Source organism: Sus scrofa, chromosome 15 (genome assembly GCF_000003025.6).
Source record: "Sus scrofa isolate TJ Tabasco breed Duroc chromosome 15, Sscrofa11.1, whole genome shotgun sequence".
Taxonomy (NCBI): Eukaryota; Metazoa; Chordata; class Mammalia; order Artiodactyla; family Suidae; genus Sus; species Sus scrofa.
The window spans coordinates 121,302,871-121,319,896 of NC_010457.5; the positions used below are offsets into that span (position 1 = coordinate 121,302,871).

The 17,026-nt window shown below is 50.9% G+C and overlaps 1 protein-coding gene and 1 long non-coding RNA gene across 2 annotated transcripts; one reads left to right on the forward strand and one right to left on the reverse strand.

The window, feature by feature from the left end:
- On the reverse strand, positions 293-2,599 carry LOC110257085. The gene is made up of 3 exons (XR_002339316.1): positions 2,462-2,599; positions 1,989-2,066; positions 293-621 (listed from the first exon to the last, which is right to left on the reverse strand). It is a non-coding gene; the product is annotated as an uncharacterized LOC110257085 (long non-coding RNA).
- Positions 2,693-9,049, forward strand: LOC100158003 (tubulin alpha-1D chain). Its single transcript, XM_001928198.5, is given in 5 exon segments — positions 2,693-2,807; positions 6,628-6,850; positions 7,166-7,314; positions 8,013-8,727; positions 8,730-9,049. Coding segments are annotated over 5 exon segments (1,356 nt in total). The 5' UTR covers positions 2,693-2,804; the 3' UTR covers positions 8,996-9,049.

Here is a 17,026-nt window from a genome sequence, read left to right on the forward strand (position 1 = left end):
ATCTGAAATTGTACTATCTATCTTCCCACAAAAATCTAAGCCTTAAAAACACACTCTTTTTGTCCACCACTGTATCTCTGGCACCTGGAATGACGATTGGCACACAGCAGACACTCAATAAATGCCCTCTTCCCACTTTTTTCTTTTGACTGAGCCCACAACATGCAGAACTTCTGGGCCAGGGATCAAACCTGTGCCACCCGAGCCACAGCAGTGACAATGCCAGATCCCTAACCCACTGAGCCACCAGGGAACACCAAGACATTCAATAAATGTTTGTTGAAGGAATGAAGAGTATTGACCATCTCTCATTTTATTACGCAGATACATTAATATGCTCTCAAAAATCTCAGTCTCTTTACTCCATCTTACATAAGACCCCTGCCTCTCCCTTCCATTAGGATAATATTCTTTCCAGAGTTAGTGTTATCTAGGTTAACTCTGAGATGCCCAAATTCAGAGATGAGTTGGGAGGAGTTGGAGTGCTCCTTGGAGTTGGGCCCTTCCATCTGGATAGTAATTCCTGAAGTCTAGAGCTTCATGGATCACCCAGTGTAGACGAGGCTTCCTTAACTTTTGAAGTGTTTGTTGGCTGTATCTTCCATCTGGGGATCTTGGCTTCTTAGTTATGGAAAGGAGAGGGAAGACTTCAGTCCAGAGCCCAAACCAGAATATATATGATATCCTGGTTCATGGGCTTGTACACTGCGAGGAGAATGCCTTTGAAAAAGTCCCATTTGCCACAGTGAGAGAAAATCCACATTAGCAACTACTTCCTGGATAAGACTGCTAGATAAAATTCTTTTATTTTTCGGAGTTCCCTTCGTGGCTCAGTGGTTCACAAACCCAACTAGGAACCAGGAGGATGCGGGTTCAATCCCTGGCCTCACTCAGTGGGTTAAGGATCCGGTGTTGCCATGAGCTGTGGTGTAGGTTGCAGACTCGGCTTGGATCCCAAGTTGCTGTGGCTCTGGTGTAGGCTGGCAGTTGTAGCTCCGATTCGACCCCGAGCCTGATAATCTCTATATGCCGCCAGTGTGGCCCTAAAAAAAAAAAAAAAAGGCAAAAAAATTCTTTTATTTGCTAAATCTGGCACTCCTACTCCCGGTCATGGTCGGTGGCTGAAAGTGCGACTAGAGAGATGGCATGTGGTTTCCAGACAGCATTAGTGTCCATTGAGGGTAGTGGTCATGCATTTGAAGTCAGATCAGTCAGTATGGTTGCAGATTTTTCTGCAGTCACTGTTTAGCCAGGTCAGTGCTGGCACCGAGGTGGTGAAGAAATGGATTTAAGCAAGGTGGTGGTTTAGTCAAATGAAGAAGGTGCAACTGGAGGAAGGCAAGTTGAGGGGTAAGCAAGGGAGCGATGGTGGCTGACCATGCGCGTTAAGATGGGAAGGAAGAAAAAACAATAATAATTTAAAATTTTTTTAAAAAGGGGGAGTTCCCATCATGGCGCAACGGAAATGAATCCAACTGGGAACCATGAGGATGGGGGTTCAATTCCTGGCCTCACTCAGTGGGTTAAGGATCTGGTGTTGCCGTGAGCTGTGGTGTAGGTTGAAGACGAGGCTCAGATCCTGCGTTGCTGTGGCTCTGGTGTAGGCTGGCAGCTGTAGCTCTGATTAGACCCCTAGCCTGGGAACCTCCATATGCGCAGGTGTGGCCCTAAAAAGACAAAAGACAAAAAAAAAAAAAAAAAAAAAAAAAAAAGGGAAGGGGGGAAGTAAAGACACAGGAGGGGCAGGAGGGACGTGTGGAAAGAGGAGGAGCCCTGGGCCTGGGTCCCCGAAGCATCTTAATTCCATCACTAATTAACTCCCACAGGACCTCAGGCAAGACACCAGAGGTGGTAATTTCCTTTTTTCCTCTGGGAGTGGAGGCCTGCCTTGCTGACCTCACAAAGTTGATGAGGGATTCAAAGGAGATGAGGGGTGAAGTCAAAGAACTACAAAGCAGGATACAAACATGAGAGAGTAACATTTTTACCTTGTAATTTTGCCTAAGGCCATAAGGCGGCTTCTTCTGTGGGGCCACGGGGCCAGGCTGGACCAGCAAAGACTTGCACTGGAATAGGGAGAGGCACCAAGGATGAGCCCTGAGCCCCTGCTCAGCATCCTGCTTTGCTGGAGAACAACAGCAGCTCTGGACTAAGCACATAAGAAAGTTCACCTTGTTTAATCTCGCGATACCACCTCTCCCCATTCTACGGATGAGAAAACTGAGGCAAAAGAGGTTAAGTGCTAGAGATGGGGCTAAACCTGAGCTCTAGTCCCTTATGTTCTATGATATTCTGAGTTTCCACCCAGAAGGCCCATGAGTTGATCTCCTGCCCTAGGACTCATTATTTCTGGTTCACTGCTGCCTCCCCTTAGCCCTGCCCCACTTCCAGTCCTCACCAACCCTGGGGGTGGAGGCCCACGCAGGAGCTCAGGGGGCTTCATTTCCAAACACTCTCCCACCTGTGTCGGCCAGGCTGTGCCACCAGGAAGTGGGGTCGTGTGACTGCGTAGCCGACCATGTACCCAGCAACCTGGATGCCTGTGTGGGGTACCAGTGGGCCCCTCCTCTTCCAGCCCTCCTTGCTCCCCTGGTTGGGCCCAGGCCCAGCGCTTGCCTGCTGCTCTGCAACCAAGTCAACAGGCCTGCCCTCCCGGGCCGTTTCTAACAACACTCCCCCCCTGAGAGCAGAACAGAGAGTATAAGGAGGCCAGCAGCTGTGGGTCCCTCACAGACCGGTCTCTGCCTTCCGTCTTGCAGCAGACAGACAGACAGAAGACCCCAGCCAGCCCCCAGCCAGGCAGCATGGTGAGCAGGGGTGGGGGCCAGGCCTGCAAATGAGGGCCCTGGGGGTCTAGGTGTTCACAGGGCTACAGTGTGTGGGCAGGTGAGGTGGGGGAGAGGGAAAGAGACTTCCAGATGTGCGCGTGGTCCCCCCAAATGTGCTGGCATGTGGGGGCATGTTCAGGGGTGGAGACGGGCAGGCAGTGGTAACTGGGACCTGGATGTGAGCCTGAGGGGCTGCTGAAGGGCCCTGAATTTAGGGGTGGGGAGAGTGGGGTAAGCAGCGCAGGAGCAGAAAGTGCTCCTGAAAACCTTGGGCCCCTGTTGGCCTCTGGTCCCACCTCCCAGCTGTAAGGACCCTTCCTCATAGACCTGGCCTGATGCCGCCGAGGTCTGACCCCTCATTTCAGTTACATATCAGTGGGGGGCGGGCAGGTGGAAGGACAGGGAGGGTGCTGGGTGGAGCTCATATGATAGCTTCTGCCGGGCTCCCCGCAAGACAGGATGCAAGAGCAGTTAAGACCATGGTTGGAGCCCGGCTGTCCCCTCTCTGAATATTCCCGGTTTTGCTCATGACCTTGAGCAAATTGTTTGACCTGAGAGTCAGTTTCCTCCTCTGTAAAAACGGCTAATGAAAATACCTACCAAAGAGGGTTGTTGTAAAGACTAAATGAGATAATGCATGGGAAGCATTTAGCGTGGTGCGGGACTTAATTAACATTCATATTAATGCTTCATATACGGAACGAGACAACCTAATGACAAAGCCTGCTAAGTGAAAGATTATACTATTTTCACAGTGAAGGAGAGACAATGGCAGCAGCTGAAGTGAAGCCACGTGTTCAGGGTCCTAGAGGGACTGGGGTTCTAGGCCAGTCTGTGCGATTCCAGGGGCTGAGTTCTTTGCCCAAATCCAGAGTGAGAGGCATCCAGGGTCTCGGGCATTCTCAGGTCAGATACACCTAGCGTGGGCCAGCAGTTGTGGGGGCCGGGACATGTCTGGCATTGCACACAGAGCCCAGGCAGGCTCTAAGGTGCAGCAGAGGAGTTCCCGTCGTGGCTCAGTGGTTAACGAACCCGACTAGGAACCATGAGATTGCGGGTTCGATCCCTGGCTTGCTCAGGGGTTAAGGACCCGGCGTTGCCGTAAGCTGTGGTGTAGGTCACAGACGTGCCTCGGATCCCATGTTGCTGTGGCTGTGGTGTGGACTGGTCCAATTAGACCCCTAGCCTGGGAACCTCCATAGAAAAGACGGAAAAAAAAAAAAAAAAGAATCTGACTGCAGCAGCTCAGGTTCAACCCCCAGCCCATGCAGTGGGTTAAGAATCTAGTGTTTCAATCCCTGGCACAGGAACTTCCACATGCCGGGGGTGTGGACATTAAAAAAAAAAAAAGAGAGAGAATTATTTCAGGAGGTCATTGGTGGCTCAGTGGGATAAAGGTCCGGTGTTGTCCCTGCTGTGGCCCAGGTTCAATCCCTGGCCCGGGAACATCTGCATGCTTCTGGCACAGCTCCAAAAATTTAGGAAATATTTCAGACAGGCAAAGAGGTATAAAGGCTAATATGATGAACAACTGCTACCCAGATTAAGAAACAGAATCCTTCTCTGATTGATTTCACCTCCCTCCTTAACTGGAGAGAACTGTTATGCCAAATTGGGTGTTAATATTTCCCTTGTTTTCCTTATACCTGTATACATTCCAAGAATATATAGCAAATATAAACATTCATCCATAAAGGATACAGAGTATTGTTTTGCAAGTTAAAGATTTATATGCATAGTATTGCATTATGGTTCTTCTTAATTTGCTTTTTTTGTGGTAAGAATTTTGGGTGTTAAGATTTTTTTTGTATTCATCCAGGTGTACTTTTTTTTTTTTTTTTTTTGTCTTTTTAGGGCTGTGCTTACAGCATATGGAGGTTCCCAGGCTAGGGATTGAATTGGAGCTGTAGACACTGGCCTACACCACAGCCACAGCAACGCAGGATCTGAGCTGCATCTGCGACCTACGCCACAGCTCATGGCAACACCAGATCCTTAACCCACTGAGTGAGGCCAGGGATTGAACCTTCGTCCTCATGGATGCTAGTCAGATTCATTTCCGGTTAGCCAAGATGGGAACTCCCATCCACGTCCACTTCTGAATTATCCTTTATCCATTTTCTCCTGCTGAAGGACATTTAATTAGCTCTGGTTGTTGCAGCCCTGTGACTGTTCTAGCACCTGTTTTCTTGTTTACCTGTGTGAGAATTCCTCTAGAGCAAGAGCATCTTCAGCTTTCCTAGATATTGCTGAATCACTCTCCAAAAGAGATGCATCACTTCAGGCGTCCCCCAGCCAGTGTGAGAATTCTCCTTGTCCACATCCTCTATGTGGTTAAGCCTTAAAACCTGGGGAAATTCGATGGATATGATCCTTTTGTTTTTAGTAAATACCTCTCAAGCAGAGCAGGGAGACACACTCTGGGATCCCACTTACCACACTGTCACTTATCTTTTATGAAACTCTCTCTTCCCTAGACAGTGGGAGTGAGCTTCTTAAGCGCAGGGATGGGGCATTAAGGGTTAGGGATCCCCAGTATCCGCACTGTGTCAGGCCCATAACTGAGGCTCGATTTGTGATGAAGCAAGAGGATCAAGTCTTTGTGATGCTCATGGGTCTCCCCAGGAAGGCAATGACCTTTCTCTTTTCCAGGACCAAGCAGGTTATCCCAGTCCTGCTTTAGGGGCCAAGAGTGAGTGAATGAGTGAGTGAGTGAGTGAGTGGCTTATGGAGGTTCCCCAGCTAGGGGTCAAATCTGAGCTGTAGTTGCTGGCCTATATGACAGCTACAGCAACTACGGATCCGAGCTGCATCTTCGACCTACACCATAGCTCATGGCAATGCCAGATCCTTAACCCACCGAGCGAGGCCAGGGATCGAACCCTCAACCTCATGGATACTAGTCAGTTTTATTAACTGTTGAGCCACAACAGGAACTCCGGGGGGGGCCAAGAGTTCTTTGACCAGCAGCCTGGAATCATGCAAGGAAGAACTTTCTTCCCAGCTCCTCTCCACTCCAGAACCACTCCCACTGAGGAGGAAAGAACAGCACACGCAGCCATTTCAGGCCCACTTTCCCCTTCCTCACTGGCATTTCTAGTTGTGACATGAATCCAGGGTTCTTTTGCTTTTCTTTTTTTCTTTTTTTGTCTTTTGTCCTTTTAGGGCCACACTCGTGGCATAGGGAGGTTCCCAGGCTAGGGGTCTAATCAGAGCTGTTGCTGCTGACCTACGCCAGAGCCGCAGCAACGCCAGATCCGAGCCATATCTGCGACCTACACCACAGCTCAGGGCACACTGGATCCTCAACCCACTGATCGAGGCCAGGGATGGAACCCTCAACTCAAGGTTCCTAGTCGGATTTGTTTCCCCTGCGCCACTACAGGAATTCCTCTTTTGCTTTTCTAAACCTCATCCTTGTCTCTGACCCCTGAAACCTCACTTGGATCTTGCCTCCCTCACTAGTGGCCCCTAGTTTATTTCTGCACATGGGTGGGGTGACCTTCGTGCTCTGGCAGACTCATCTGAACCCCTCGATGTTCCTCAAGAGGCTTAGTCACCAAGCAAGACCATAATCTTAGAACGAGCCACATTTTGCTTCTCTTGAGGGTTCTGGCCCAGCCCCCAGAGCCAATGCTTCCTGGTACTCAGTGACACCAGGAAATGCTTGACTAAAGGGGGTGGGGCATGGAGAGCAGAGTCCAGGAACTTTTGCCCTCAGCCACAGAACCACTCAAGGAAGGAAGGCAGGAATGCTGTCCAGACATGATACGCTTCTCTCTGCCCTTTGCCCACTCAGCGTGAGTGCATCTCAGTCCACGTGGGCCAGGCCGGTGTGCAGATTGGCAATGCCTGCTGGGAGCTCTACTGCTTGGAACATGGGATCCAGCCAGATGGGCAGATGCCCAGCGACAAGACCATCGGAGGAGGGGACGACTCCTTCAATACGTTCTTTAGCGAAACTGGCGCCGGAAAGCATGTGCCCCGGGCGGTGTTTGTGGATTTGGAGCCCACTGTGATTGGTGAGTGATGATCAGACCCTGCTACGGCCTTGACCCAGGTATCACAGCAAGTCCTTCTCTGTAACAGGAGAGCATGGGAGTTTATGGTTCTCAATTGCTGCAGCCAATCAGAACTCAGCTCCAGAGTCTCAAGGTCACTTCACATCTTTTTTCTTTTCACTGAAGAGCAAATAAAGTCAAAGGCAATAGTAGCAGCCTGAATGGGGCTCCTCTAGGGCAGAACTTAGGGCCTGGTGATCACACTCCTTCTGGGTATCCTGGGACTCCAGGAGCCGGGCTGCAAGGGACAGGGGCTTAAAACTCTGCCCATTGCAGATGAGGTTCGAACGGGCACGTACCGCCAGCTCTTCCATCCGGAGCAGCTCATCACTGGGAAGGAAGATGCGGCCAATAACTATGCCCGAGGCCACTACACCATTGGAAAGGAGCTCATTGACCTGGTGCTGGACCGAATTCGGAAGCTGGTAAGAGAAGAGCTGAGTGCTGGGAAAGGGGGAATCTGGGTTCCTGTTATTGTTGAGAGACTACATGGGGCAAGAACAGCTTCCATCCTTGGGAGAGGCCTCCTGGACAAGTCCTAAAGACACAGGATCCGGGTAATGAGTAGGGGAGGCAGAGTGTGGGCTCCAGCCTGGAGCTGGGTGTCCTTTTTCTCTCCTACAGCAACTGACCTGATGCTGGGCAGAGTGCCCACCAGTGCCAACCAATCGATAGCTGCCTGGCCAAGCTTTGACAGAACATCACCTCGTAATGTAGGGATGTGGGCAGAAGGCCCAGTGAAAAGCAGGACTCCCAAAAATGCCTGCCTGAGGCTCTCTGATCGTCTCTGACCTCCAGCAAGGATGGGGATCAGGTTCCTGGGCTGCTCATCTCAGTAGAGAAGCCCTCCAGAAACATCTGAAGTTAGATCGGGGGGCACGGGTAGGAAGCTGAATGGAGCTGGCAAATTATGATGACAAAAATGACTATGGCACAAGCCTTTAGAGATGAAGAGTGATAGGGAGAGAGTAGGACCTCCCTATCAGGGTCTATTTTGTGCCCTTGGACAAGTCTTCCAAGGATTTGATGAGACTCTGGGGGAAACGTGAGGCAGCACTAGCTGGTTCTTTGCTATTGGTCAGCTGTGCCCCACAGCCCACATTGTCTTGCCTTCACTTTCTAGGCTGACCAGTGCACAGGACTCCAAGGATTCCTCATCTTCCACAGCTTTGGAGGCGGCACCGGCTCTGGCTTCACCTCGCTCCTGATGGAGCGGCTCTCTGTTGACTACGGCAAGAAATCCAAGCTCGAGTTCTCCATCTACCCTGCCCCGCAGGTGTCCACAGCCGTGGTCGAGCCCTACAACTCCATCCTGACCACCCACACCACCCTGGAGCACTCAGACTGTGCCTTCATGGTGGACAACGAAGCCATCTACGACATCTGCCGCCGCAACCTGGACATCGAGCGTCCCACCTACACCAACCTCAACCGCCTCATCAGCCAAATCGTCTCCTCCATCACAGCGTCCCTGCGCTTTGACGGGGCCCTCAACGTGGACCTGACGGAGTTCCAGACCAACCTGGTGCCCTACCCTCGCATCCACTTCCCGCTGGCCACCTATGCGCCAGTCATCTCTGCAGAGAAGGCCTACCACGAGCAGCTGTCGGTGGCAGAGATCACCAACGCCTGCTTCGAGCCTGCCAACCAGATGGTGAAGTGTGATCCCCGTCATGGCAAGTACATGGCCTGCTGCCTGCTGTACCGAGGAGACGTGGTGCCCAAGGATGTCAATGCCGCCATCGCTGCCATCAAGACCAAGCGCAGTATCCAGTTTGTGGACTGGTGCCCCACGGGCTTCAAGGTTGGTATCAACTACCAGCCCCCCACCGTAGTGCCTGGGGTGACCTGGCCAAGGTGCAGCGTGCCGTGTGCATGCTGAGCAACACGACCGCCATCGCCGAGGCCTGGGCGCGCCTAGACCACAAGTTCGACCTGATGTATGCCAAGAGGGCGTTTGTGCACTGGTACGTGGGCGAGGGCATGGAGGAGGGCGAGTTCTCTGAGGCCCGGGAGGATATGGCTGCCCTGGAGAAGGATTATGAGGAGGTGGGCATGGATAGTGTGGAGGGGGAGGGGGAAGAGGAAGAGGGGGACGAATACTAGGGGACTCCTTCCAGTCTGTTCTAAATAAAGTGCTGCGGCCTATTGTCTCACAAATGTCTTTTTTCTCTTGGGAAAAACCACACGGGGAGGGCTTTTCCTTCAGGAGAGGTCGGCAGGCTGGAATCTCAGCCTGGGTTTCCCAGAAAGCAGATCTGACTTCAGATTTCATTAGAGTGCAGTTCCAGGGAGCAGAAGAGGGGTAAAGGGGGAGTTAGACGGAGAAGGAGGGAGAATTCACCCTGGAGAAGATAGAGCTGGACAAACAGCATCTCAGAACCCTTCCTTGCGAGAGCTGGCAGGAGGGGAGATGATATTGGGGAATCTAGACACTGGCTCCATTGTCTTATTGGTGAAACCATCACCTACTCAAGCATTAACTTGCCTGCGCTTCCAGGGTGCACACACTTGGGCTGCAGGGTCACCAGGGAAACCTTGGAGCGGGAGGCGAGGTGCTATTGAGTTGTCGGTGTGTGAAACTGGTCTGAGGTGCACGCGGCTGCAACAAGAGCTTAGTGAGGCCAGGGGATCTGGAGTGGTGCCTTAGAGGAGTCTGAAATAGCTGGTGCTCACTAGCCCACTCTACGGATTGGGACTTTCTCCTCCTCGGGCAAGAGACTTGGGTGTAGAGTCTGGAAGCTGGCATTAAGGCGGAATAGTGGCACAGAGGCAGTGACAATGGGGGAATGGCTAGGGGTGGGGGGGCGGCCTTACTTCTCTTTAATCTACATCATGCCACTTTTTTTTTTTTTTTTTTGGCCATACCCACAGCACGCAGAAGTTCCCCGGCCAGGGATTGAACCCACGCCACAGCAGTATCAATGCCAGATCCTTAACTGCTAGGCCACCAGGAAACTCCTACGCCATTTTTTTTTTTCTTTTTGCCATTTTTAGGGCTGCTCTCGTGGCATATGGAGGTTCCCAGGCTAGGGGTCTAACCGGAGCTGTAGCTGCCGGCCTATGCCACAGGTACAGCATTGCCAGATCCAAGCTGCATCTGCAACCTACACCACAGCTCACGGCAACACCAGATCCTGGGAAAGGGAGACTGCAGCAAGGTCAGGGATTGAACCCACAACCTCATGGTTCCTAGTCGGATTCGTTAAGCACTGAGCCATGATGGGAACTCCTACACCACTTTTTAATAAAGACAAATGACCTTTCTTTAAATCTATGCCTGAGGCATAGCTTTGAGCCCCCACTGCCAACCAGACGGCTGCCCCTAAAATCCTGGTATGTGGATTTTCTGTAGCGCCTTCTGGGCTGGAGGGATGATTTAACCACTGGAGGTGCTGGCACCAGGGCCATCCCTGCCCCGCCCCGCCTCCAGCTTCGGCAAGATTCACTGCTCAGTGATGCCTGCACTGCTCAGGGCTGCCCTCGGCTCTGTCCTTCCTGCAGTCTCCCTTTCCCAGGACTGGATGCTGGCAAGGAAACTTAAAAGTCAGCAACACCAGGAAGCTGCTATCACCCTTAGGGCTGGAGGAGGCAGGGAGGAGATGGCAATGACAGAGCCTTGAAGCTGGAATCACTGGGTGAGAGCTGGAGCCACAGCAGAGCTACCCAGAGGGAGCAGGAGGGCTGGGGGGGAGGGGGCACTTGGTAGGCTTCAGAGCCACACAGGAGACCCAGTACTACCTGAATTACCCCTCGATTTTTTATTTTTTTATTTTTTAATTTTTTTGCCACACCCATGGCACGTGGAAGTTCCCTGGGCCAGGGATGGACCCTGCTCCACAGCTGTGACGTGCTGCCACAACTGCCGCAATGCTGGATCCTTAACCCACTGCACCACAAGGGAACTTCCAACCCTTTGATTTTGAGAGAAGGGGAGAAAACCCTGGCTGCTCCCTTCCTCCCGCTCTTGATCTCCAGCCAGGGAGTCCTGCTGGCTGAACGTGTACAGAAGCTACCTGGTGAGAGGGGGCCTAGGGAAAGGGGGCTGCAGCCTGTGAGATGTGAGCAAGGCAGGGAAGGTGAGAAAATGGATTTCAGAGAAAAGAGGCCAACAAAACACACACCCGCACATACCTGCACGTAGGTCTGACACTGGGTGCCACTCAGGTAAACCTGGAAATGCAGTGACTCCTCCCCTTCCTCACCTGGTCCCCCTCACCTGTCCCTGTCTCTCTCATCTCAGTAATTATTTCATTCAGTAGAGGATGGAGTCGGGGCAACAAGATCGAGGGGGGTTTAGAGGCGAAAATGGGCACACCCTGCCCAGCAGCTTCCTTCTTCCACAGCGCGATGATCTGCCCTGAGAGAGCAAGTACTCTCAAGGCCTCTGAGCATCTCAGCTGACAGGGGAAGCTCTGTCCTGGCAAGACAGAGGCCTGCAATTGTGTGTGTGTGTGTGTGTGTGTGTGTGTGTGTGTGTGTGTGTGTGTGTGTGTTGGGGTGGGGTGTGTCTGTATGTGTAATTTAATTATTTAGAAGCCCATTTTAACTGAATAGCTCAGCTATATCCTCCAATGCCCCCCCCTCCACCTTTTTCTCTAAAGGACTGACTTTCTTTTTCTTTTTTTTTTTTTTGCTTTTTAGGGCTGCACCCGCGGCATATGGAAGTTCCCAGCCTAGGGTTCCAATCAGAGCTGTAGCTGCTGGCCTACGCCACAGCCACAGCAATGCCAGATCCTTAACCCACTGAGCGAGGCAAGGGATTGAACCCACAACCTCATGGTTTCTAGTCGGATTTGTTTCTGCTGCGCCATGATGAGAGCTTCTCTTTTTTTTTTTCCTTTTCTTTTTTTTTTTTTTTTTTGGTCTTTTTAGGCCACACCTGTGGCATATGGAGGTTCCCAGGCTAGGGGCTGAATCAGAGCTGCAGGTGCTGGCCTACACCACAGGCACAGCAAGGTGGGATCCGAGCCACATCTGCGACCTACACCACAGCTCACCGCAATGCTGGATCCTTAACCCACTGAGGCCAGGGATCAAACCTGTGTCCTCATGGATACTAGTCGGGTTCATTACCGCTGCGCCACAATGGGAACTCCTAAAGGTCTGACTTTCAAATCTCTATCCTGGGTCTTTCTCTCAACTGGTTTCAAACTTGAGCAGGGAAGAGGGTTTATTTGGAGAGTTTTTCAAACCCCAAGAAATAGCTGTCATTTATTAAGCACCTACTACATACCAGGCTCTGTACCCATCCTGTCTTGTTGAATCCTGAGGTAAATACAGCTATTGTACCCACTGGATTGGAGGCTTACGAGAATAAGGCCTTTCCTGCTCTCAGCACCCAGAATGCTGCCTGACACATATGAGAGTCTCAAGATTTATTAAGGAAACTTATTCCATGAATGCCCATTTTATAGATGTGGGGACTGAGGCTTGGAGAAGTCATGTGACTTGCAAAGGTTACTCAGCTAGTAGGTGGAGGAGTCGGGATTTAAACTCAGGCCAGTCTGGGCCAAAGCCTATGCTGCTGCCCTCCCCTTCCTCGGGTGTCCTCCCCCCTGCCCACAGCAGATCCAGGCACCACTCCAGACATCACTTCTTCTGGGCCTCCCAGGTCCCCAGTGCCCAGACAGTGACTCAGGTGCCTTGAAGGCAGGGAGGGGGTGACGCTTGACACTCCCTTGCCCAGGCACCATGGTGGAGGGTGTAGGCTTGGGAGCAGGGACCCAGCTTCCGGGGGCCGAACAAGGGCAGAAGCATCTTTGGGGCCAGGTCTGGGGGCTGTCAGTACCTTCTAAAAGTTCTCCCTTTCACTGACGTCTCACAGGAGGAGAGGCAGGGCTTGGGAGAGGCCAGGAGAGCGGGCCCTGAGGAAGGTGAGGTCTTCATTTGCCAAGGTGGCTGGTCACCTGCAGAGATGGTCAGGCTCTCCTCCTGCCTGCTGGACCAGCCAGCTCACTCTGGGCAGCTGGACAGCCACCTCCTCCCAGCTTGGAACTCTGCGGGCAAGCACTGGCAGGCCTGGGTTGGACTGGGTGTGGATGTGGGGAGGTGGCAACACAGATTTCCATGGGATAGCTGGGAGTGCCACCCAGCCTGGCTTCTAGTGCAGGGGAATGCTTTCATCCCTGAGGCTTCTAAAACCAGGGTACAATTACCTCCTGCAGGCAGACACAAGAGGATCCCCAATCCTGGATTCCTCCCAACACATTTATTCTCTCCCCTCTGATGTGTCAGGAACCTCCTACCTCCAAGCCGCATCCCTGCTTCCGGAAGGCCACCTCCTCCTGCTCGCCGCAATGTTGCCATTCCTTCCAAATTAGGTCACTGTCACCCAGATCCATCCAGCCCTGAGACCTCTCCCTCCTCTAGAGTCTCCCTCTTACTGGCTGTCTCTTTCACTCATTTGGTACTTGGCATGGACTGCCTTGGGCCGTAGCCCTTAGCTTTTTGCCGATATCCTATTTCTTCAGCTAGATTTTAGAAGATTATGTATGTATTTGACCAGTTATTATGTGTGCATGCTTCAGAATTCAAAAGGTACCAAAGAGATTTACCAGCAGCAAAAATACGTCCCCTTCATTTGCCCCCATCTTGGCAGTCACCAGTGTTCAATTTTTGTTAGTGTTTTCCTCCAGACATCTATATATGTCCTAGTGTGTGAACACATGCTTAAATGTACTTAGCTCTGCCTCTTGTTTTTTCACTAAACAGTAAATCTAGAAGATGGTCCATATCAGTGCGTTTAGATGTGCCTCATTCTCTTTAGTGATGATATAATATTCCAGAGCACAGCGTACCACCATTTATTTAACCAGTCTGCTATTAATGGGTATTTAGGTTGTTTCAAATCTTTCCAAAGCAAAGATTTTTTGCTTTGAAAAGAATGCTGCAACCCTTGTACGTGTTTCTCTGCACATATGTACAACCACAAATGATCAGAATTGGCATTACTGGGTCAAAGGCTATACACCTTTAATTTTGATATATACTCCATGTTGCTTTCTTTGGAAGTTATATCCAAATTACCACACCCATCTCCAATGTATAAGACTGCCTGTGCCCACGGCCTTGCCCCTACAACGTAGTAAACACTTTTTTTTTTTTTTTTTTTGCTTTTTAGGGCCACACCCTTGGCATATGGAAGTTCCCAGGCTAGGGCTCCAATCCAAGCTACAGCTGCCCACCCACGCCAGAGCCACAGTAACGACAGATCCAAGGCGTGTTTGCAACCTACACCACAGCTCATGGCAATGCCAGATCCTCAACCCACTGAGCAAGGCCAGGGATCAAACCCACAACTTCATGGTTCCTAGTCGGATTTTTTTCCTCTGCGCCACGACAGGAACTCCTTTTTTTTTTTTTTTTTAAACTTTTTGATCTTTCTCAGTTATCTGAGAAATGAAAGTATTTTGTTGCAGCTCTCCTTTACAATTCCCTTGCTATGAATGAGATGGAGCATTATTTCATATTTAAAAGCCAGTATTTTCTCTTCTGTAAACTGTCTTGTCTGTGTCCTTTGCCTATTTTTAAAAAACTGCATTATTTGTCTTTTCTTATAAATTTGTCAGAATTCTTTGTGAACAAGGGAAATTAACCCTTTGTTTGCCAGATGCATGCCACATAATTTCCCACAGCTGCCATTTGTCTATGTCCCAATGAGATTTTCGTCCCGAGTACAGGGACGAAAACATAAACCTCTTTGTATTCCTATTTTTAATACAATACCACATACTTGATAGGTGCTAGCCAAATGGCATAACAGACATAAGAAGAAAGAGATTTGGAAGATTTCCAAATCTATCCATTCCTTCTTCTTATACCAAGGTCAGTCAGGACTCTTGCTGGAAACAGAAGAAACTAACTCTGGCAAAATGAAAAAAGAAAAGGACCCCCTCTCCCCCTACCCCCTCTCCCTCTCCCCTCCTCCATCCCCCTTCCCCCCCCCCACCTGGAGAGACACTGGGTAGCATACAGAATCAATACATAGGTTGCCAATGAAGGCTCTGCAAACAGGTAGGCGCCAAGGGAAGCTGGGCAGCCAGCACCACAGTCAAGGTCAGGGCATAGGACAGCTTGCCTAAACAACCCCTGTCTCAGGAGTTCCCACCGTGTTGCAGTGGGTTAAGAATCTGACCACAGTGGCTCTGGTCACTGCAGAGGCATGGGTTCAATACCAGACCCCTGCAGAAGGATCCGACATTGCCACAGCTGTGACATAGGTTTCAGCTGCGGCTCAGATTCAATCCCTGGCCCAGGAACTTCCATATGCCGGGGGTGCGGCCATAAAATAAAATTAATAAAAGTTTAAAAAGACCCCTAACTCTTCCACCCACTGCTAGGAGGCCTGCTCCTGCCCAGACACTGAGGCTGACTGTTCCTCCTCCAGACACTAGAGGCTGCTGCTGGCTCTGCGGCTGCCACTGCAGAAAGAAATGAATTCCCTGTCTTGGCTTCTCTGTGACTTGCTCCAGATTCAGAGCCCCCACTGGAGCTTCCCACTGGCAGAACGAATAGCTTTTGCTTTTCCTCTTGGAGCCGGGAAGTCTGGCAGAGCAAGGGTCAGGTTTTGTGGCGGGTAGTGGCCTGCCTCCTATCAAAGCCTACACAATGGGAATTCGCCATAGGCAGGCAGGAGGCTCAGGCTGTGAGCAGCCAGGCAACCTGGATAAATGCACAGCACCCTCTTCCCTCGTCTGCCCAGTGTAGCATTTCTGGGTCACCCAGCCTAAAACCCTCTCCTGGATTCACGTCATCATTATTACCAGGGCCAGTCATAATGCCAGAGAAGACCTGTTCTAAGACCTACTGTGTACCATGCTTCCTTTGACTTTCAAACGGCCCTAGGTGTTACCTGTATTTAGGGAGGAAAAACCAAGTCATCAGAGGTTTTCCCGTCACATAGTAGTACCAGGTTGCAAACTCAGATCTGTTTCCAAAGCCTTGGCGTTTCCCAGGGGGCTATACTGATGGACTGGTATCTTAGCAAGTCAGAGTTCGGTGAAGGCAGAGATTGGGCCACAGTCTTCTTTTTACATTCCGGCAGCATGTACAATACAGAAGATGCTCAATTAATACTCGTGGACTGGCCTGGATATGAAGCAGGAACCAGTTCTTCCTTTCTTTTTTTTTTTTTCCTATTTTCTTTTCTTGCGTTTTAGGACCGCACCTGCAGCATATGAAAATTCCCAGGCTAGGGGGTCTAATCAGAGCTACAGCTGCAGGCCTAAGCCACAGCCACAGCAACTCAGGATCCCAGCAGCATCTGCGACCGACACCACAGCTCACCGCAACGCCAGATCCTTAACCCACTGAGTGGGGCCAGGGATCGAACCTGTATCTTCATGGATACTAGTCGGATTTGCTTCTGCTGAGCCACAACAGGAACTCCGGGAGCCAGTTCTAGAAGGTTCTCTGACTTTCCCAGGCGGTCTGAACACAGAAATCACCTTAAGACAGAAGAGGTCTACTCAGCATCAGTTTAGAAAGAAAAACCTCAAATCTGGGGAATTTCCTTTTCCTTTTCAAAAAAGATTTTCCTTTTTCTCTTTAACTTCCACCTCTCCCAAATGTGTCAGAACTGTTAACATGTTCCCATCTGTTCATTATTTAATCATCCAATGATCGTCTGACCTCCACTACTGTCCTAATACTCCAGTGAGAAAAAAGTCATAACCTCTACTGCTTGGAATTTACATCCTCGTTGGGGATGTGAATATCAATCAAATAATCTAATAAATGCGAACTTGTAGCTCTGACCAGTGTGAGGACGGATGCCATGAGATTCTTTGCGAGACAGGTCTGACCTACTCCGGGAAGTTGGGCAGCCTCTTTTGAGGACCTGACGCTAGAGCAGGGATCTGAACAAGGGGGAGGACCTAGAAGGGGAGTCTGTGAGTCCCTGAGGTGCTGATTTCTTCCCGGTGAGTAACCACCCGCCCTCGAGCGTGTCTACAGGCAATGCGGCAGAAGAGCCAGGGGCTGGGGCTGGGAGGGGGTGCTCGTTTCTTGAGTGCGTCACGCCTGGAGGGAGCATTCGGCTGTCTCCCAGGTCCCATCTGGGGATGACGTTGTCCTGGTGCAAGCCCAAAATAGCTGGCTCCGCCCCCATCTCCCGGCAGCCCCTGCAGCAGCACT